This window comes from Choloepus didactylus, chromosome 1 (assembly GCF_015220235.1).
Source record: "Choloepus didactylus isolate mChoDid1 chromosome 1, mChoDid1.pri, whole genome shotgun sequence".
NCBI classification, from domain to species: Eukaryota; Metazoa; Chordata; class Mammalia; order Pilosa; family Megalonychidae; genus Choloepus; species Choloepus didactylus.
In genome coordinates, this window is record NC_051307.1 from 86,584,250 (window position 1) to 86,608,406 (window position 24,157).

The window sequence follows — 24,157 nt, forward strand, 5'->3', positions numbered from 1 at the left end:
TGTAGATTTTAAAATCTTCCCTGGTGATTCTAATGTGCAGCCAGGTGTGAGGACAGCTGTCTAGAAGAAACCTTTTCGGCATATTTTCCTCCCCTTAGGTGAAAGACTAATTTGCTTGGTGAGATGGCCAAAGTCTGAGGACAGTTGGTCCAGATTTCTCTACTGGGCAGCACTAAAGGTTTAAGATTTGACCTCTCCTGTTCTTTTGGATCTGCCTGCCCAATGTGTTATGTTCTGGTCAGCCAGGTGGTAAGCTATCTGGTGGTAGACTCAGCCCTTGTGGGAAGCCTGTGGTTTGGAGTGGTCACATTGTTTAGGGGGAAGAACACAAAGCAGCTCAATTCTGATTTGTTAAAGCTTAAATTTAGATCCCTTTAAGGTCTATGTTAATTTCTCAATTGATTTCAAACAGAGGAGGGAAGGGTGTGATAAACCACATCAACAAACTTCAGCAAATATAGTATACCTTAGAGTGTCATGAGAATTAAGTAAGTCAGGCCCTTGAATGTGTTTTGTAAACAAAGAACTACCCACATGTTTACTGTTATCAAAGGCCCCCCACCAGATCTAAAATTCTGAATACACTGAGGAAAGATACTGCAGACAGCATAACTTCCAAACTGGTAGCAGTTATAGTGTAGTATCACTGCTGTTATTGATTTCCTGTCATACAATATTAAATAAAGGAATACACTATAGTAGAAACAGCCCTTTAGTGAGAATCCAGAGGCTTGGACGCAACATCCAGCCCTGTACAGTTTTGGACAAGTCTCTGTGGGCTTGAGTTTTTTCATTTCTCAAACAAGTGAGTTACATATCCTCTGAAATGTTTTGGCTTCCTACTTACCATCTACAAAAAGATAGACAAGTTATTATAGAAGAAAATGTTCCTCTGACATTTGAGTTCTAAGGAGAACATCCCCAAACATACAGGTTAGGGAACAGGTTTATCCTCAGACAAGTTAAAGATTAGAATTATACCAAATTTTTTCTCTTGCCCACTCAAATTTCTGAGTATCTTCTCCAAGAAGCCTGCTTATATACTAACCAAGAAGTCCAACTTTTTCCATTTCAGCAAATTAGAAAGAATGGGTCTTTCCTTCTCACTCTATTTAGGCCACAGTATTCTTCCAAATTCTGGAATGTGGAATAATGTCAGGTATTCTAAGATGACCAAAATAATAGCACTAAAGAACAGTTATGTAAGTGCTGTAATATCCTACTGCCCTTAGTGTGCTCAGTTAGTACTACAAAACTTTGGGTTAGGATTGTATGATTCTGGACTAAATCCAAGAAGCAACTAATCATAGTCAGCAAGATGATTTCACCAACTTCTTACTAGAGCATGTATCCCTAAGTCTGTTGAGACTGTGGAAGGAGAAGGAACTCTAGTAGACAGGGATCTGGTCTACTTAATCTTTTATCCTTAGCAACTAGCAGAGAGAAATGCAAATACATGCTTAATCATGCATTCATGTAATGAATAAATTTAATAAATAGATGAGTAATGGTATAGCAAATAATCAGACTAATACCAACAATATAAGGATTTTAGATTCTTTTTATGTAAATGCTTGTCAATTAAAAATAAAATACTGTTAGTTTTCCAGAACACAGATTCCAACAAATCATTTTGAATAAAATAAGGCACAATATTTGATAAGGCAAAATTCACAAATAGGGTTGGTTAGTTAATATAAGATCAAATTCTTTTTTATTTCCTGGGAAAGAGAAGAAGGTTCTAGAATTGAAGTTGCTTAAATATACTTAGAGCACTTATTACAATAAACATACTTGCTCTGAAAATAAAATTGTTAAATAATGTCACTGAATTAATTTATTGTTACCATTAATTTTAAGTATCTATATCTATAGATACAGATCTATAGATCTAGAAATTCTTAATTTGCAAGATTTCAATACAGAAAATTAAGAAATTGTATCATAAAAAGCAGTTTTACCAAAGTAAAAGGAATATATTTTTAGTATCCTCTGTTGATTCCTTGAAGTCCCAAACTTAATAAAAAGTTAAAATACTAGTGATTCTAAAAATTTTCCTCACTATGTTATGTTTCTCATGAATCCAAACTGGGCTCAGAAATGCAAAAGACTTCAATTGCAGGCACACAGGTCTCTACGCAACTGTTGTGGTTAATATTCTTTCAAAACATATTAATGTCTACCATTTCAGTTAGTGAAAGGATTCTCTTAAACATCAGTGTACACAGAGCAATTAACCAATTTAGTAATGTTTTTGCATTAAGAGTAATAGCAATGTCAACCTTATCCCAGTTTCTTCCCTTAACTGGAATTTAGAATAAAACAGTCTTACCTAATTTATTTCACAGCCAAAGGAAAAAAGTACATTTGGTGAATGCAGTTACTTTCTCCACCATGGCTTTCTGGTGTGACAGTATATAAATAACCTTTATTAAACTAACAGATTTTGTTATTTACTAGATTGAATACAGTCTCTTATAATTATTGAGACTGATCAATGCTAGGTAAAAGTTTAATAGCACCCAAATCAATACTACCATGTGAATGTTCAATAATGCATTATGTTAATGAACTATTTTCTACATCAATTCTTAGTAAAGATGGACCAAGGATAGAAAAAGAATGGAAATATTTAAAGGCAGAAATATTAAAACACACTCCCCTTTCAACCTAGTATTACAAAGAAAACCAATGGGGGGAAAAATGCTAGGCCTCTGGGTAGTAATAACTTTATATGATGCTATAAATATTAAGCTGATTACAAACCGCTATAATCCTTCTGGTACCAGGGACCAGGTAAGTTTTCTTTATAAAATAAAAGAGAATACACCTTTCCAGTCAATTTCAGGGGACCCTGATCCTTGTGGCTCTGACCTTCTGTGACACTATGCATGGTTGGGGTTCCCAATCCAGAAGCCTGGAACTCGTACACGTTAGGCCCTGTTTTCAGGGAAGGAGGCTCTCAAGATCATAGTCCTCCCTCAAGTCAAATACAAAGGGTCATGAAGCTGTCCCAACTTATTTAATGATATGGTTCCCCAAACTTTGGGTCTAGAGTGGAGGATTTAAGGCACATACTTTGTGATCACAACTGAAAACACTGCTACCTTTAAAGAGATTTTGAGTATAATGAAAATACAAAAATAGATGCCATTAAATTCATTAGATTAATGTTATACAGGCCTTAGTGCTTTACATAGTTAGTGAAAGTTAAGTACTTCTTTACTAACATAATAAAATCTATAATTTAGATGAGAAGAAAGGGGGGCATTTAGGTAAAAAATAGGTATTTCTAAATAAATGCAGTTTAACTTTATACATGCAGTAACTGACAGCTTTTTTATTCTATATGAGGTCTTTTGAAAATTTAGGATTAATAACCATTAGCTTTTTATATAAATGGCTTTTGCTAAAATGCTTTAAAAAGGCCAAACTTTATTTGCACTACTTATTGGCTTAGTGATTATTCTTTTTTATGTAATGAAAAAGTAAACATTAACTCAAAGCTACAGGTTGTACCACAAATTCCAGATTAATGAGGTAAGACTTTCTACCTTTGGGAAGAGCAAAGTCAGCTGAAGAAGACCCTATTCCTTGCTGACTTTTCATTATGAAGGGATGTGAACAATCTCCCAACAGCAGTGTGCTACTTAATAGCTTCATTTGAAACAACTCACTATTACTTTAAAGGGCTTTCTGGGCTCTGGGATTTCTCTGGGTGTCTGGTGACCTCTCTTTCCCTGCCATTTCTTACATTTAAAATTTCTTTCATTTAACATTTCAGCAAGCAGCCTTTGCCTTCTCTCCTTTTGTATAAAATTGATACTTAACAATATCTATTAGAACTGGTCTGCAGTATTACAATGCTTTAACTTGGACTGACTTTTAATTTAATTTACATCAGCACAAAAATTTCTTAAATTTGTGGTACAATTTACCATGAAAGTCTCTACTTTTAAATTTGGTAAAGTTAAAGTTCCAAATATCAAGAATTTTAGAATAAGAGACACCTCTGGCACACATTTACAAGTAAAATATGAATGAGTCACTCTAAATCTACCTTTACTATTCAAACACAGTCAATACTGACAGCCCAGACTAGCCTGTCCTAAAATCCAGGTCTATTTTACCACATAATTTGGTGACAGAGAGAACTGAACTGGATTCTAGGAATGAAGACTATCAGGAATACGAAAACTACCCACTCCAGTTTAAAATATTAGTTCTGAAAAGTTTCATTCTAAAAATATTAATGCTTTGGTCCACAGAAGTTTTATCCATAGAGTGGTCTCTAAAATCATCCACATGGAGCTATTTCAGAATTTATTTCATTATGAAAATTAGACTTTAAAGTTTCCATAAATCTCTAAAAGAAACCAGTTAAAGTTTATTTAATTGTAGTTTAAAAACAAATGTGATTTATCCAACTAAAGAGATAGCATATCATTTTAACTATAGTTAGCTATATATGATTTTGGTTTCTAGATTATCAGGTCCCTTGTATCTTACCTCTGCTTAATTTCTATGAACACCAGTTGTGAAAAGATGGAAGGCAGAGAAAAGAAACAGGGAAAATCTTAGAAATTATTAGCAGCTATTATGAAAAGATTAGCCAAGATAAAAAATGATAAAGCTAACAGCTAAAATATAGATTTCATTAAGTCACCCAAGACAGTGACAAACTGATCACAGATTTTCAGCTGTATATATAGAGAACCACAACATATATTTTGTTGAAAGAACACCATGGTATACATCTACATTATACAGCAAAGACTAGAAACTGTTTCTGGTTGGACCCATCTACATCTGTAAAAGTTCAATCAATATACTTTGCTTTCCAGGAAGCTAGAAAGGGGTATGTAATGCCAAGTACTATATTTACTTACCTACCCAATTATTTTACAATGACTAACTCTTAGAAGATCCATGCTAGCACTTAGGTTAAGTTAGTAGCCAATTAGGAAGTAAACAGAGGCATCAAACCAGAAAACTTTGGTCACATAAATTTGAGTATTTTACTACAAATACAGTATTTATCTTCTATGAAAAAAATTTATGTATCTTAACTAAGTTACCCACTACCAAAACATTGAGACTCATCATTTAGGCACTGCTTAAGCCATCTTTACTTTTCACAATTTTGTAGTTTGTAGCTTGCTGTGGCTCAAACAGAAAAGTAAACAAAGTAGACTTACTTTTTATTACCTCCATTTTATGATGTAATTACCCACATACTACTTTGCTAGGCATTAGCAACATACCAGATTACTTTTATAGACAAGAGTCAGAAAATTTCTGAATCAGAAGGAAAAAAGAATCTTATACATTATATAACAAGGTGAAGGGAATCACCCTATAGCAGCATTGCACGACTGCAGTTCATGAAACTCTCTTGATGTTTCATGAATTAATATACAAATAAACAAACCCAAACTATTCTATACTATATTTTCTTCTAAAAAATTATATATATATATTTGAAAAAAACCTAGCACATGTATATATTATTATAATACAACAACCTGCTTTTAAAAAATGGTGTGCCCCAGTCATGAATGCCATAAGTCAGAAAAGAGATCACCCTACATACTGTCTGTCTGACCTGCATGTTACTGTACAGCGTTACAACAACCATCGTTAACTGTCTAGGGATTGCTAGCCTGTGTTGCATATTTTACTTCACATAAAATTATAGTTTTGCTAGTGAATTTTACTGCATAAATATATTAATAAAAATTTGGTTATTTCTTATAGCAATTAATTTGTGAAACTATGTTTCTGCTATACTTGAAGGATCAATAAATGTAATGAATTTTCAGAAAGTATCCTATGGTTAAACTAGTTTTGGAAACTCTGTTCTACTGTGTATAAATACAGTGGCTCCTGCCCCTAATTTTATTTGACTGCCTGTAATGCTTTTCTATTTGTATAAGTTTTTCTTTAAAATGCAGAGAAAGTTATAGTACAGTACATGACATAGGCAAAAGATTCACATTTGACTGTTAAAAAATTTAAGCTTATTTTACCTCTCATTTAATGCAAGAAATAAAAAGATACATCTTTTTTGGATTTTTCAGTTGAGATTAGTATTCCATTTTATCATGAACAAACTGAACAAAACTGTGGGTCCCCTATTAAGTGTAAAAGTGATCTGCTGACAGGCAATCATTACAGAGGATCATTTTATGTTTAAAAAAAATATATAAAAACAAACAAAAAGAAAAAAAGAAAAAAAAAAAAACAACAAAATATGAAGCTCAGGTGACCATGGGCCCAGGAGCTCAAATGTAAGATATATAGCTATTTACCTAGTTCTGTGAAAATATATTTTAATATGTTCTGCATAGTATGTCAGATTATAGGCTGCTCTGGCAATATGTCTTGAATAAGGTTCTGTATCCTTGTTAGGATGAAGGCACTACACTAACAGCTATTGCTTGGTTACATAAGGGTAACAACAACAATATAGAACAAAGGAACAGAACTGAAGAAAGAATTTTAACATCCCAATTAAAAGTTACACCCCTTACTTTACCAAAGTTAGTAGGTCAGTAAGTTTTAAGTCCTATGTAGGTCAGTAAGTTTTAAGTCCTATGTAACCATCTGTGAATTTACCTGAATAGCTCTGTAACCTCGACATATGGACAATTTAAGAAGGAAGGCTTAATCCTGTTTATGGCACAGTGTTCCTCTTAAATACAAGAACAACTCTGGTGATAATTACAGCTCTGATAGTTTTTTCTTTCTTCATTATAACTGCCACAAATTATACTCCTCATGGTTTATTATAGCATTGCTCTTCAGAATGCACCCTTCTGCTGTGTGAGTCATGCAAAACTTGTGTGAAAAACTGCAAACTATAAACCAAATTTGAAAATGCCACTCAGAGTAAATTAGATTCAAAGAATCCAAACATGAAACTGGATTCATTCCTGCCGAACAAGTAGATGAAAAACAAAATCTTTTACATCATCTCTGATACATTTGTGGACATTGAAGATGAAAATTAGGTTTCTAGTGAACTTCAAACTCCACTTTCTTTTCTAACCACCTTTGCTCAGTCTTTTAGTGTTCCATCCCACCTTGCATTCTGTTCAGCCAAGAAGAACTTTCTGCATTCTGTCTGCAGCAACACTAGCTTCATCTTCCGAGTCAGACTCACTTTGGGATGTGGAGCTGTGCGAAGCAGAACTGCAAGGGGAAGAGCACTCTGGGGAACACAAGTAGTGCATCAGTGGGAGGCGGTACTTCCCACAGAAGTCCACAAATTTAATCTGTCTAACGCAGCAGTCAAAGTAGACTCCTGGAGAGGAGAAGAAATACAAAGTAATCATTACAGAGCAAAGAACCAGTTTCTTTTTCAACCTTTCCTCCAACATTCTGGAGAAGTGTCATATAAAGTCTCTTTTGTGAATCTTAAGCAGAAATAGTAGTTGCTTCTGCAGCTATCTATAGAAATAATGGAAGGTCTTATGGATGACAATTTGGCTGCAAAGAGGAGGCCAGATTTGTCTTAAAAGAAGGTGACAGAAAAAGCAAACTGTTTACTTAGCTTGTTTTTTGGGGGGTGAGTTGGGAGACAGTGACTGATGGATATGATACCTTCCCTCCACTCCCCAACTCACCTGATGATACCACCCGGTAAGTCAGGAGGCTTTAAAAAAATCCTTTAGTAATAATCTTAAACAAGAATTAGGTGTTATACACAATGTTTGCAGAAAGGAGGTGGCTTTTGGTACCCCTGTCCTTACTTGTTGGGAATCCAAAATTAAAAGCTCCAACCTTGTTTCACAAGTGACCTCACTTGATCCTCACACAATTATATAATGCTAGGTAGACTGGCACTAGTACTCAGCTCTTTTGATTCCAAATTCTGGGCTCCTGTATGGTTTGGCTCATTAGCTCAGTATTTCTCAATCTTTTACGGGCCTATGACACAGGAAACTTGAGCAGTTTGCCTGGAACTGTTGGGGATGGAAGCTGGGGAGTACGGTGGAGCTTGGGATATATATTTTAAATATTAAAGCCAGTCTGATTTGATTAGGAAACAAACCAAAACTTCCAAAAGAATTTCAAAGAGGGAAAAAAATTTCTGTGCTCTAGGACTCTAAGAACCATTTCCAGTTAAATGTGTGAAGCACTTTGCTCTTTTAGAATGGTGTCCCCTCCTGCTCTTGATGGCTCCTGGAGTATGGCACAAAGATGGTTAATGGAAGTGAGAAAACATAGGAAACCCAGGACATCTTCAACACACACCAAAGTGTCAATGCACCTTAACTGAATCATTAGTTATAGAAATATAAATTAAAGACAAAATCTCTTACAGGATATAAAATTATTTTTAACTTACAATTCAAATAATGACTCTGAGGGAAAACATGTCCAATGGTTCATTTTTATATATCAAATTTTAAACTTAAAATTTTTGACACATTTTTGTTCCTGAGATAAATATTACTTTAGTAACTAAAAACTCAGGGAGATGAATCTAAGAAAATGTGTTTCAAAGAAATATGAAAAGTATCCAAACATTTTAAAAACTCTTTTTAAACATCTAGGACTGTTTATCCTTCTTTGTGTTGTTCCCTCTCATTTTACCATCTTTTTTACTATTTTACTATCTTAGGACAGTTTCATGACAAAATGAGCCTTTCTGGGTACTCTTGCTTGTGTATGAATTCTAAAATATTATGGAAAAAAGACAGACAGACAGGAAGAAAGGAAGAAAGGAAGAAAGAAAGAAAGATATCTTGCTTTGTTGTAAAAGGGTGAAAGGATGAAGGAAACAGAAACAGAGACTAACTTTTTCTCTGAGAGAAGAGTTGGCTAATTAAAACAACATAGATCATTCAATTAAAAAAAATAGCTAAATGAGCAGGAAACATGAGCACATGGGAAACATGAGCACTGAATTAACCTACCTCCACACTTTGGGTTTGGGCAATTGCTGGCTAAATCCAAGTATCTAAGAAGATTCCCAGGAAGATCATAGGGTGTGTAGGAAATGTTTCGAGTTTTAATGGTCCGTGCAGCTAATTCCAGGAGAGTTGGAGGGTGATATGTTAAATCTCTAACAAATCGAACAACTAATGGATTTCCTCGCAAACTCAACTCTTCCAAATGAATAAGGTTGAGAATCTCTCGAGGCAGGTATGTCAGCAAGTTATTGTGAAGACTAAGGGAACGAAGCGAATGCAACCTAGAATGAATGCAATGCAAAAATTAATGGCAGTAAGCAACATAATTACCAAGAAAGTTAAGTTTTTTCTTTAGAAATCTTTATATATGTACGCATGTAACAAGTGTGATTTCCCCATAAGAATGAGCAACTAAGATTAAGGTGGTGCTGTAAACTATATCAGAGTACAGATCTGTAAATATCATGGACATTTTTGCCCATGGAATCTTAGATAACTGAATTTAAGTATTCTAATATGGTAGCTTACATAAATGCTAGACTTAGAGGGTTTTTTAAAACTACACTTTTATTGTGAAATTTAACATAGATACAGAACAGTGATAACTTTCATAGTACGATTTAACAAGTAGTTAGAGAGCAAACTTTCAAAGAATGTTATCAGTTACAGTTCCACAATTTCAGTTATTTTCTTATTATGAAATATAACCTATATACAGAAAGGTGATAACTTTCAAAGTACAATTTAACAAGTAGTTATATAGGTAATTTCAAAGAATGTTATGGGTTACAGTTCTACTATCTCAGTTACTTCCTTCTAGCTATTCTAATACCTTAGCAACTAAAAACATATTTATATAAACATTCAGTATTTGTAATCCTTTGTTAATCTATCTTGTCTGTTGCTACCCTTTCCTCCCGTTTAATCACTTTCTCAATCTTCAGGGGTGTCTAAGCAGTGACCACCCTAACTTGTTCATATTGAAAAGGGGTGTCAACATTATGGGGAAGGGGGATGCATCTGGTTGATGTTCTTAAAGAGGCTGTTGCCACTGGTTTTTAGGACTTGTCTGGCATAAGAACACTCTGGGGCATTTAAGTTTCTGAAAAATAACCTTAGTGAGTGAAACTTTCATAAAGTCTCAGATAGGGACCTAGGTATTTTGGGAGTACTGATGGTTAGGGCTTGGCATACAATGGCCATTTGGGATATCTAGTTGGAGCTTGCCTAAGAGTAACCTCCAGTATAGCCTCTCAACTCTATTTGAAATCTCTTAGCCACTGCAACCTTATTTTGTTACCTTTCTTTTCCAACCCTTTTAGTCATGAAGGCATTTTCAATCCCTCGATGCCAGGGCCAGGCTCATTCCTGGGAGTTGTGTCTCACATCGCCAAGGAGATTCAACCCCCTGGAAATCATGTCCCACATAAGGGGGAGGTTAATGAATTTACTTGCCGAGATCGGCTTAGAGAGAGACAGGCCACATCTGAGCAACAAAAGAGGTTCTCTGAAGGTGCCTCTTAAACATAATTAAAGGAAGGCTTAGCCTCCCTTTTACAGCCGTAAGTTTCACAAGAGCAAGCCTCAAGATCAAGGGCTTGACTTATTAAGCAGGGGGTTCCTAATTTCACATATCATCTACTCTGTCCAAGATAAACAATCAGTGTATCACATTATCTTCAGTTAGTTGTATAATCATCACTCTCAATTTTTAAACAATTATCATAACACAAAACATCCTGAAGTTCTTATCAGCCCCTAATTATTCATCCCAAGTATTAGTGTAGTACTGGTAAGATATTCCTATTAAATATAGTCTGTAATATGTAAAGGGTAGTTTTCCCATATACCACTTTGTTGTTAACTCTTTGTACTAGTACCATACCTTAGAAGTATATCATGCAAACACTTATTTATATTTGTAGTGCTAATCTGTGGGATACATGCCTTTAAACAACCACTTTTGATCATGTTCACCTTCAATGAGGCACTGAGCCTTATAATCCCATTAACAAACAATCATTGCCCCTGTCCATTCCCATACCTTTAAGTTAACCCACTTTATCATGTCTGTACATATTACATCATCATTCCCCCTTCACTAGTTTCTGTCTGTCTCTAGGTCCCCTGTATTCTACATTATATGACACTGATTTTACATTGTTCAGGGAGTTCACATTAGTGGTAACATACAGTATCTCTCCTTTTGTGTCTGACTTATTTCACTCAGCATTGTCTTCAAGGTTCACCCACATTGTCATGTTTCATGACCTTGTTCCTTCTTACTGCTGCACAGTATTCCATCATATGTACATAAGACATTTTGTTTACCTGCTCATTTGTTGAAGGACATCTGGATTGCTGCCATCTCTTGGCAATTGTGAACAATGGCGCTATGAACATCAGTGTGCAAATGTTGCTCATGTCACTGCTTTCAGATCTTCTGGGTATATACCAAGAAGTGAAATTGCCGGATTGTAGGGTAACTCGGTATCCAGTTTTATGAGGAACCACCAAACTGTCTTCCACAGGGGCTGTACCATTGAACAGTCCTACCAACAACGAGTAAGAGTTCCAATTCTCCACATCCTCTCCAGCATCTGTAGTCTCCTGTTTGTTTAATGGCAGCCATTTTTATTGGTGTGAGATGATATCTCATTGTGGTTTTGATTTGCATCTCCCTAATAGCTAGCAAAGATGAACATTTTTTTAGGCATTTTTTTAGCCATTTGAATTTCCTTGGTTAAATTTAATCCTAGGTACTTAATTTCTTTAATTGCTGCCGTGAATGTAATCTTTTTCTTCAGTGTCTCTTCAATTAGGTCATTTCTAGTGTACAGGAACATTACTGACTTATGTGCATTAACCTTGTATCCTACCACTTCGCTGAATTTGTTTATTAGCTCAAGTAGCTGTGTTGTCAATTTCTCAGGATTTTCTAAATAGAAGATCATATCATCTGCAAATAATGACAGTTTTACTTTCCTTTCCAATTTGGATGCCTTTTATTTCTTTGTCTAGCTGGACTGCTCTGGCCAGAACTTTAGCACAATGCTGAAAATAGTGGTGACAGTGGGCATCCTTGTCTTGTTCCCAATCTTAGGGGGAAGGCTTTCAGTCTCTCACCATTGAGTACTATGTTGGCTGAGAGATTTTCAAATATGCCCATTATCATACTGAGGAAGTCTCCTTCAATTCCTACCTTCTGAAGTGATTTTATCATAAAAGGATGCTGAATTTTGCTGAATGCTTTTTCAGCATCTATTGAGATGATCATTTGATTTTTCCCTTTCAATTTGTTAATGTGTTGTATTACATTGATTGATTTTCTTCTGTTGAACCACTCTTTACATGTCTGGACTTGGTCATGGTGTATGATTCTTTTAATGTGTCTTTGGAATCAATTTGCAACTATTTTGTTGAGAATTTTTGCATCTATATTCATCAAGGAAATTGGCCTGTAGTTTTCCTTTCTTGTAGTATCTTTATCTGGTTTTGGTATTAGAGTGATGTTACCTTCATAAAATGAATTAGGTAGAAAAGAGGGGTGACATCATCAACATGGCAACATAAACGGCTACTGAAAACTTCTCTCCAGAGATTCAGTGGAAAAAAAGGACAATTCTGAATTGTCTGAAACTCTGAGGGAGAATACAGACTGCAGAAGGACCCTGCAAATGCTGAGTTGAAGAAAGAGAAGAAATATCAGGTAGGAATTTCCATCCTGGACCAGCCAGCCCTCTTCCCTCGCCCTCTCTGTCTCATTGTGGGAAAGGCAAAGAATTAGCAGACAGGACCCCTCCCACCAGGATACAGTTTATAAAATCTCTCACAGCAGTGAGACATACCCCTACCGTTTGAAGACCCAGGGGACAGGGGAGCCCATTTAAAGGCCCAGGTTAGTGAGGGACAAAGAGACTGAGAAAATGTGGATAGAAACTCTTGTTTCCAGCTGTGGATCTGAAAGCCCTTCCCCCATCTTTGAGGGAAGCAGCAGCGGGTAGACATTTCCTTGCTTTGGGGATGGCTCAGCTAAGGAAGAACTATGCCACAGGTTGTTTTCAGCCAGAAAAGTGAGGGCATTGGAATCCTGTAGTTTCAGCTCACCTGTGTAGATGCAGCCTGTGCTCAGAGGCAAAGCAGCTTCTGAGGACCATTAAGTTACCGAACGGTGCCATCTGCTGGACAGCCCAGAAAATGCAAGGGAACTGAAACACTTTTAAAAAGATGCTTCAGACACTTTCTTAGGACCACAGGAGCTCGTCTACAAGCCCTGTATGGAAACCTGGCCTTGTTTTGTTCTAGTTCGCTAATGCTGCTGGAATGCAAAACAGCAGAAATGGATTGGGTTTTATAAAGGGAGTTTATTTGGTTACACAGTTACAGTCTTAACGCCATAAAATGTCCAAGGTAACACATCAACAATTGGGTAACTTCACTGGAGGATGGCCAATGGCATCCGGAAAACCTCTGTTAGCTGGGAAGGCATGTGGCTGGCATCTGCTCTAAAGTTCTGGGCCCAGGATGTTCCTCTCTAGGCTGCAGTTCCTCAAAAATGTCACTCTTAGTTGCTTTTGGGGTATCTGTCCTCCCTTAGCTTCTCCAGAGCAAGAGTCTGCTTTCAACAGCCATCTTCAAACTGTCTCTCATCTGTAGCTACTCTGTCAGCTTCTGTGCATTCTTCAGTGTCCCTCTTGGCTGTAGCAACCTTGCTCCTTCTGTCTGAGCTTATATAGTGCTCTAGTAAACTAATCAAGGCCCATGCTGAATGGGCAGAGCCACACCTCCATGGAAACTATCTAGAGTCATCACCCACAGTTGGGTGGGTCGCATTTCCATGGAAACACTCAAAGAATTGCAATCTAATCAACACTAATACATCTGCCCACACAAGATTACATCAAAGATAATGGCACTTGGGGGGACATAATGCATTCAAACCAGCCTAGTTCATGAACAGTGCCATCTACTGGACAGTCCAGAAAGTGCAAGGGAATTGAAACGCTTTTAAAATGATGCTTCAGACACTTTCTTAGGACCACAGGCGCTCATCTTTTACAAGCCCTGTATGGAAACCTGGCCTTGTTTTGGCTGAGAAATACACAAGACCCAAATGTTAAAGCAGGGCTCTAAAACAAACCTAGGCCTTGCTGGCTGTTGGAAAACAGAATACCACTGGAAGCCAGCAGAACTGTACTACCACACACAGCAAACTTGCTGGGGTGTCCAGTGCCTACCTCCCATCCCTGTGGCAGCCCATGATGGGAGCCTGAGCTTTGGGGGAAGACTGGGGGTGGGGGGCAGAGCCAACCTGACAATTGGCCAGATAGAGGAACAAAGAAAAGATAGAGATCAAAGACAACCAACAAGAAAACTCTAGGCAAAATAACCTCCAAAATAAACTTATCAAGAAAATCATATGCCTAGATAGTAAAAAAATCACAAGCCACACCAGGAAACACAAAGATATGGCCCAGTAGAAAGAACAAGCTAACACTTCAACTGAGATTCAGGAGTTGAAACAACTAATTAAAGATGTTCAAACAAATCTCCTAAATCAAATCAATGAATTGAAAGATAATGTAACAAAAGAGATGAAGGATATAAAGAACACACTGGGTGACCATGAGGAAGAATTCAAATGGGAGAACTTACAGGTATGAAAGGAATAATAGAAGAGATGAAAACACAATGGAGACATACAACAGCAGACTTGGAGAGGCAGAAGAAAGGATGAGTGAACTAGAGGATAAGACATCTGAAATCCTACAGACAGAAGAACAAATAAGGAAAAGAATGGAAAAATATGAGCAGGGACTCAGGGAACTGAATGACAACATGAAATGCACGAATATACGTGTTATGGGTGTCCCAGAGGAGAAGAAAAGGGAAAATAATCAATGAAAAATTTAGCAACTCTTATGAAAGACACAGAATTACAGGTCCAAGAAGTACAATGGACCCCAAACAGAAGTGATCCAAGGAGACCTACTCCAAGACACTTACTAATCAGATTTTCAAATGTCAAAGACAAAGAGAATTCTGAAAGCAGCAAGAGAAAAGCAATCCATCACATACAAGGGTAGCTCGATAAGACTAAGTGTGGATTTCTCAGTAGAAACCATGGAGGCAAGAAGGCAGTAGTATAAGATTCTGGAAGAGAAAAACTGCCAACCAAGAATTCTATATCCGGCAAAACTGTCCTTCAAAAATGAGAGGGAGTTTAAAATATTTACAAATAAACAGACACTGAAAGAGTTTGTGAACAGGAAACCTCCTCTAAAAGAAATACTAAAGGGAATGCTACAGACAGGAAAAGACAGGAGAGAGAGGCTTGGAGAACAGTTTAGAAATGATGATATTAGGAGATAGTAAGAGGGTAAAGATTGGGCATTTGATGCTGAAGGAGTACAGAATGTTCAAAAGGAATGATTGTATAGATCCAGAAATGGATAGCACAATACTGTGTGATGGCAGCACAATATTTTAAGTATACTGAACAAAGATGACTGTGAGTATGGGTGAAAGAGGAAGGTTAGGGGTATGTATTACACGAGAAGGAAAGAAAGAAGATAAAGACTGGGACTGTATAACTTAGTGAAACCTAGAGTGGTTAGTGATGGTGATTAAATTTACAAATAAAAGAATGTTTTTATATGATGGAGAACAAACGAATGTCAACTTTGCAAGGTGTGTGAAATGGGATGGTACTGGGGAAAAATACAATCAGTGCAAACTACAGTCTATAGTTAACAATAACACTGTAATATGCTTCCATTGATTGTAACAAAGGCAATGTACCAAAACTAAATTCTGTAAGAGGGGGATACAGGGGAGGGGTATGGGATTCTTGGCACTGGTGTTGCTGTCTGACCTCGTTACTGTACTTTCTTTTATTTTTTTTGTCATTTTTTTTTCTTTTTTTCCTCTTCTTCCAGAAGAAATGGAAATGTTCTCATATAGATTGTGGTGGTGAATGCATAACTATGTGATTATACCAGGAACCTTTTTGATCGTTTACTGAGGAGGGAATGTATGGTGTATGAATAAAACTGTTAAAAAAATGAATTAGGTACTATTCCTTTTTCTTCAAGTTTTTTAAAGAGTTTGAGCAGGATTGGTGCCAATTCTTTTTGGGAAGTTTGGTAAAATTCCTCTGTGAAGTCATCTGGCCCTGGGATTTTATTTGTAGGAAGCTCTTTGATGACTGATTGGATCTCTTTACTTGTAATTGATTTGTTAAGGTCTTCTATTTCTTCTTGTGTCAGTCTAGGCTGTTCATGTATTTCCAGGAAATTATCCATTTCCTCTAAATTGTCTAGTTTGTTGATGTACAGTTTTTCATAGTATCCTCTTACGCTTTTTTACATTTCTTTGGGATCTACAGTAATGTGCCCCCTTTCATTTGTGATTTTGATTTTAGAGGTTTTTTTTTTGGCATGTTATATCATTCACATATCGAAAAAAGGAAAGATTTCAAATGCAACAGAAATCAAGACCCTTCATATTATAAAGCCTAATTAGGAGATGAATGCTTCATATAAATATGAAATCACTAAAAATCAAAAAAAAATCTGGGGAAATTTATCCTCTATTTTTGATTACAGGAAACAGTATGAACAGATATTCTGAAGAATAAACCAAGGCATATACAAGTATTATTAAAAATAAGCAATCCAATTTCACAGCAAACCTCAGAACTGTAATTTTCATGCATAATTCACTTTGAGAACACCCAATTTCTAAGCATGGATTTCTATGTATACTAAACTGGCCAAAACTACTCACTGTGAAAGCTGAGGAGGTACACTTTGGATTTTGTTGTCGCATAATACCAAATAAGTTAGAGAAGGCAGATTTGCTAATTCTGGTGGGATTTCTTTGATGAAATTTCCTCCGAGATACAAACACTCTAAACTGCAAAAAAAAATAAAAAAATAAAAAAATAGAAGTTGGAGAATATAGAACATTATGTCTACTACAATGAACACATTTCTTCTTTTCATCCAACAAATGTTTTACTTAGGGTTTGCTATGTGCTATACAGCTGCTAGAGAAACAATGCAACCTTCAGGGAGCTTATACTATAGGTAAGCAGACAAGACACACCAATGTTAAACAATATCATAAATACAAAACAAGACCAAAAGCATTACATGATTAAAATGCCAAAATAAGTGAGACAATCAACACATGATAAAGAAGTTGAAAGGTAAGAGAAATAAGGAGAGGCCACATTAGCTCTGATTGGAATGGCTTCACCTGGGTTTTGAAATTGGCCCAGTTAGACGAAAGGAAAGAGGAGGTTGGGGGGGCAGAGTTCTTATGGGACAATGCATACATCTTCTAATGGAAGAACAGAGTTTACGTTGAAAACCTAGAGGCAAGACTGGAAAGGCCAGATTACAGGAACTTTGAATTCCATTTTGGTATGCTTGGATTTGATGCAGTACTAGGCAATGGGAAAATTACAAAACCTTATTTTTTTTAAAGAATGGAAAAACTGTCTGAAATCTCTAAATTTCTTCTTTGCTCTTTTTACAGCAAATGCTTTCTTCAGAAGCTGTCTAAATAAATTTATAAAATTGATTACTATCACAAAATTAAAGCTCCCAGTGACTTCTGGGAAGATGGCAGAATAAGGACAGGCAGAACTCACTTCTCCACCAAAAACCAACTAGAGAACAATCAAACTGTCCAAAGAAGCTGTTCTGGGGTTTGGGTGACCAGAGAAGGACCACTGCAACATATAAGGAAGAGCTGGATGAAAAACTAGAGAAACTATAACTGAGAAACAGGGGTGAGTGAATTTAAATGTGACCACCCTTGAGGCCAATGGCTGCGCACTGGCCACATGAGGCTGCCAAAAAGCGGTACACTACTATTTAAGCTGCTGGCTGATGAAGTTAACTCTCTCAGTCCCAAAGCCTGAAGCCTTTCCATACAGGAGCCCAGGAGATCCATTATATACACATATAGAGACCCCACTGAGGTCCCTGGTACTCACCAATCCTAGAGGCTGGCCACTTCGGGCACCCAGATCTGGGGAGACAGGAGGCCCTACCCTTGGGAGCAGTGCTGATCTGACCCTGAGTCCCTTGGCATGACCCTTTCTGCACAGGGGACAAGAGTGCACACAGCTCAGTTGCTTTCATGAGCTGAGAGGCGGGGATGAGTGAGGGAGCTCCACTGTGATGCCAGGTGCCCTTTCCCCACCCCACAGGTGGTCAGCTGTGCACTGGCCTGGGTCTGGCCAGCTGGCAAAATGCAGCACACTCCTGGGCTAACTGCTGGCTGCTGAAGCTGACCCGCTTGATCCTGCAGTCTGGAGTCTTCCCACAGGAGTCTGGGAACCACCAGCTGCATTATACCCACAAGCGCAGTCTCTGCCTTAGTGCACAGCGCCCATCTTCCATCCCTGGGGCTGGTGACTTCTGGTGTGCCTGGACCTGGGAGAGACAGGGAGGCCATCCCCTAGGGAAAAAAGGGAGAAGGAGAACAGTCCTGAGCTAACAGTTGGCCAGAGAGGGGGACCCTCTGGGAACCATAGCCTTGAAATGGCCCTTGACCAGATCTGGACATTCCCAGCTGGCTGCTGTGGTCAGGGAGAGGAAGGGTGTGGGGAAATGTGGCACAAGAACACCATTTGCTGAGAAGACTGGGAAAGTACAACTTGGCAAGCTGCTTTTCAGCCCACTCTTTAAGAACCTTTAGAAAGAGGATGCACCCCATATGTGAGACCCTGGCCCTGTTTTGACTGGGAATTACTGACAAATCAAGTGCCAAAGGAGACCTTCAATGTAAACCCAAGCAACAAAATCTTAGAGAAGAGATGGAAACCAACTTTCAAAATTATATTATCAAGATATTCAGATGACAAGAAACCATAAAAAATCACAAGGCACACGAAGAAACAAGATATGGCAAAGCAAAATGATCATCTTAAAAAGTCAGAGGTAACACAGAATTTGGAACAACTAATCAAAGATATTCAAACTCTCCTAAATAACTTCAATGAGATGGTTAAAGAAGTAAAGGATATCAAGAAGACACTAGAAGAGCATAAGGAAGAATATGAATAAATAGAAAAATAGCAGCTCTTATGGAAATAAAAGATACTGTAAATGAAATTAAAAATATACTAGAGATATACAAAAGCAGACTGGAAGAGGCAGAAGAAAGAATCTACAAACTACAAGACAGAGCAACCGAACTTGAACATGCAAAAGAACAAATAGAGAAAAAAAATGGAAAATTTTGAAATGGATCTCAGGGAAATGACTGACAATAAGAAGTGCACAAATATACACATTACAGTTATCCCAGAAGACAAGAGAAAAGTAAAGGGCCAGGAAGAATATCTTGAGGACATAATGGCTGAAAATTTCTCTACCCTTAAAAAAGAACATAAATAGGCAAATCCAAGAAGTCCAACATACTTCAAATAGAATAAATCTGAATAGACCCACCTCAAGACACTGACTAACCAGACTGTCAAATGCTGAAGAGGAGAGAATACTGAAAGCAGCAAGAAAAAAGTGATTCACCATATACAAGGGAAGTCCCATAAGGCTCAGTGCTGACTTCTCATCATACACCATGGAGGCAAGACAGCAGTGGTATGATATATTTAAGATACTGAAAGAGAAAAACTGCCAGCCAAGAATTCTTTACCCAGCAAAGCTTTCCTTCAAAGGTGAAGGAGAGCTTAAAATATTCACAGATAAACAAAAGCTGAGAGGATTTGTTAACAAGAGACCTGCCCTGCAAGATAGACTGAAGGGAGCTCTGCCACCCAAAAAAAAAAAAAAAGGACAGGCGAGAGAGGCTTGGAGGATTGTACAGAAATGATGATTATCAGCAAGAGTACCCAAAAGGATGAAAAGAGAAAAATACTAAATCTGAAAAAAGCCAAAAGATAAAATGGTCGAAGGATACTTTTACAGTAATAACTTTGAATATTAATGGATTAAACTCCCCAATTAAAAGACACAGATTGGCAGGATGGATAAAAATAATATGATCCACGTATATGCTGTTTACAAGAGACTCATTTCAGACTCAAATATAAAAATGGGTTGAAAGTGAACAGATAGAAAAAAATATTCCACTCAAGCAGTAAACACAAAAAAACTGCAGTAGCTATACTAATATCAGACAAAATAGATTTTAAATGCAAAAATGTTAAGAGACAAAAAAGTACACTATAGGGGGAGATCTAAGATGGCGGCATAGAGAGGAGTGGAAGCTAGTTAGTCCCCCTGGAAAAACTAATAAACAACCAGGAACAACTAGTAAATAATCCGGAATAACTGCGGGGGTACAAATGTGACCGTCCGCTCATCATACACCAATCTGAATTGGGAGGAATACCTGATATCGCACCATAAAATCTTTAAGTAAAAATTGAGGATCCAAGCCAGGAGACCCCTCCCCTCACACCCGAGCTGCAAAGCCTTGTGGTGCTAGAGAGCAGCTCTCTCCAAGCAAGCGAATGCAGCTCAGCTGAGCTCCAACTGGGGTTTTAATTAACAAGTGTGGACTGCTGATACAAATTCCCAACAAGCAGACAGAGGCTTTGGGTGAAGACTGACCCTGGAGAGATGAAGGGTGGCCATGGACTGTCCCTGAAAGGGGCTTTCTGTCCCTATTTTGGCTCTGTGGAGAAAGCCTCAGCCATTTTCAGTTCCCAGTGCTCTGACCCAGACAAGGGTGGAGATAGCACAGGCAGAGAGAGACCATTGAAATGCTAATGACCTCTCCCTAGGGGGTCTATCTTCCCTAAGAGGAAAGGGGTGGGGCCCAGCTCTACTACCTGCCTTCCATTCAGAATCAGACCCCAGAGCCTGGGGGAAAACAGCCACGGGCCACACCTGCTTACACCAGTTTGGAGTTACAGGCTGACAGGTGCCACCTGCTGGGCAGAAAAGCACGGTGACCCAAAACCTCACACGGTGTACCAATTTTCTACGACACACCCTGAGGGAAACCAGATACTTAATATTTCCTCCTTCTTGGACCAGAGCCCGTTTTGGTCTGGAAAAACCTGATTGGGGTAACCAAGGAAACCATGCCTAGACAACAGAAAACTACAACATACATTAAGAAAAATGAAGCTATGGTCCAGTCAAAGGAACAAACTTACCCTTCAACTCAGATACAGGAATTTAAACAACTAATACTAAATCAATTTAAAAAGTTTAGGGAAGATATGGCAAAAGAGATGAACTGTATAATGAAAACACTGGGCATACATAAGGTAGAAACTGAAAGTCTGAAAAACCAACTGGCAGAATCCATGGAAATGAAAGGCACAAGAGATAAAAGACACAATGGAAACATACAACAGCAGATCTCAAGAGGCAGAAGACAACACTCAGGAACTGGAGAACAAGGCTCCTGAAAGCCTACACACAAAAGAACAGATAGAGAGAAGAATGGAAAAATAGGAGCAACATCTCCAGGAACTTAAGGACAAAAAAAAATCAGGAATGTACGTGTCATGGGTGTCCCAGGAGACGAGAAGGGAAAGGGGCAGAAGCAATAATATAGGAAATGATCAATGAAAATTTCCCATCTCTTATGAAAGACATAAAATCATGGCTCCAACAAGCGCAGCATACCCCAAACAGAATAGATCTGAATAGGCCTACACCAAGACACTTAATAATCAGACTATCAAACGTCAAAGATAAAGAGAGAATCCTGAAAGCAGCAAGAGGAAAGCGATCCATCACATATAAAGGAAGCTTGATTAGACTATGTATGGATTTCTCAATAGAAACCATGGAGGCAAGGAGGAAGTGGGGTGATATATTTAAGATACTGAAAAAGAAAAACCACCAAGCAAGAATCCTATATCCAGCAAAACTGTCCATCAAATATAAGGGAGAGCTTAAAATATTCTCAAACAGACAATGACAGAGTTTGTGAACAAGATACCTGCTCTACAGGAAGCACTGCAGACAGAAAGGAAGAGACAGGAGTGAGACGTTTGGAAAACAAATTTGGGAGATAGTAGCACAGCAATGTAAGTACACTGAACAAAGATGACTGTGAGTATGGTTGCAAGAGGAAAGTTGGGAAAGACAAAGGATAAAGACTGGGACTGTAACTCAGGGAAGCCTAGGGAGCTCAACGATTGTAATAAAAGGTACAAATATGTTTTTACATGAGGTAGAACAAATGAATGTCAACATTGTAAGGTGTTAAAAATAGGGTGGGATTGGGGGGAAAATACAATCAATGCAAACTAGAGACTATAATTAATGGAAACACTGTATTATGCTTCCTTTAATATAACAAAGGCAATATACCAAAGCTAAATGCATATGGGGCGCAGGTGGGGGGGATAGGGGGAAGATATGGGACTCCTGGCATTGGTGATGTTGTCTGACTCTTTATCCTACTTTAGGTTAATGCTATCTTTCCTTTTGTTGCTTTCTAGCTGTCATTTTTGTTGTTGTTGCTTTTTTTTCTCTCTCTTTCTCTTTCCTTCTGTTTCTCTGCCTTCTTTAACTCTTCCTCCTTTGTGGAAGAAATGGAGATGTCCTTATATAGATAGTGGCGATGGTGCTGAATCCATAAATACGTGACTATATAGGGAATCAACGATTGTTCACTTAGGATGCAATGTATGATGTGTGAACAAAACCAACTTAAAAGAAAGGGGTTGATGAAGAAACCCTGAGGGCACTATATTGAGTGAATAAGACAGACACAAAAGGCAAATATTGCAGGGTCTCAGTAATATAAACTAATTATAATATGTAAACTCATAGACATGAAATATAAGTTACCAGGATATAGAATGAGGCTAAAGAATGGGGAGTAGCTGCTTATTATGAGCAGAATGTTCAACTAGGGTGAACTTAAACATTTGGAAATGTACAGGGGTGATGGTAGCATGTTGTGAGAATAACTAACAATGCTGAAAGGTGTGTGAGGGTGGTGGGAAGGGTAAGCTCAGAGTCACGTATGTCACCAGAAGGAAAGCTGGAGGTTAAAAGATGGAAATGTATATAGAACAGTGAATCTTGTAGTGGACAATGTCCGTGATTAACTATACAAATATCTCTCTAACAAACTAGAACAAATGTATGACACTATAACTAGAAGTTCATAATAGAGAGGCATATAGGAAAAAAAATACACCTATTGCAAACTATATACTACAGTTAGTAGTATTTTAACATTCTTTCATCAACAGTAACAAATGTACTATACCAAAACTATGAATCAGTAATGGAGGGGGGTGGTTAGAGGTATGGGAGGATTTGAGTTTCCTTTTTTTGTCTTTATTTCTTTTCTGAAGTAATGAAAATATCCTAAAAATTGAAAAAAATTAATTGTGGTGATGGATGCACAGCTGTATGATGGTATCATGGGCAACTGATTGTACACTTTGGATCTCTGGATAGTTGTATGGTATGTGAACAATCTCAATAAAATATATATATATATATAAATACACTACATATAATAAAAGAGGCAATTCACCAAGAAGAAATAACAATCATAATTATTTATGTACCTAATTAAGGTGTTCCAAAGTATATGAGGCAAACACTGGCAAAACTGAAGGGAGTAACAAACATCTCTATAATAATACTGGGGAACTTCAACAGACCACTGTCTTCAATAGAATACCTGGACAGAGGAGCAATAAGGAAATAGAGAACCAAAATATGATAAATGAATTAGACCTAACAGACATAGATTGTTGCACCCCAAAACAGCACCCCCAAACAGCAGGATATATATTCTTCTCAAGTGCTCATGGAACTTTCTCCAGGATAGATCATATGCTGGGGCAAAAAAACATGTCTTAATAAATTTTAAAAAATAGAAATTACATAAGCACTTTCTCTGATTATAACGGAATTAAGGTGGAAATCAATAACCACTGGAGAACAGGAAATTTCACACATATATGGAGGTTAAACAACATACTCTTAAACAATCAGTGCATCAAAGAAGAATTGCAAGAGAATTGGTAAATATCTTGAGACAAATGAAAATGAGAAGACAACATAGCCCCAAATCCTGTATTAAAAAATAAGAAAGAGCTAAAATCAAAGTCCTAACTGAACTAAAGAAACTAAAGAACAGCAAACTAATCCCAAAGCAAGGAGAAGAAAAGAAATAACAAAGATTAACATAGAAATACATGAAATGGAGAAGAAAAGAATAGAGAGAATCAATAAAACCAAAAGTTGTTTCTTTGAGAAGATCAA

The 24,157-nt window shown here is 37.4% G+C and overlaps 1 protein-coding gene across 1 annotated transcript in view; it reads right to left on the minus strand.

The window, feature by feature from the left end:
- Positions 1 to 1,543: 1,543 nt before the first annotated feature.
- The window catches only part of LRRC58 (leucine rich repeat containing 58), a 53,581-nt gene continuing 30,967 nt past the window's right edge, over positions 1,544 to 24,157 (minus strand). Inside the window, exons 2-4 of the mRNA XM_037836280.1 lie at positions 16,710 to 16,838; positions 8,925 to 9,202; positions 1,544 to 7,306 (exon numbers count right to left, since the gene is read on the minus strand). Of these exons, the coding sequence (XP_037692208.1) occupies positions 7,098 to 7,306; positions 8,925 to 9,202; positions 16,710 to 16,838 (616 nt within the window). The 3' untranslated portion in view covers positions 1,544 to 7,097. The remainder of the gene's footprint in view (positions 7,307 to 8,924; positions 9,203 to 16,709; positions 16,839 to 24,157) is intronic.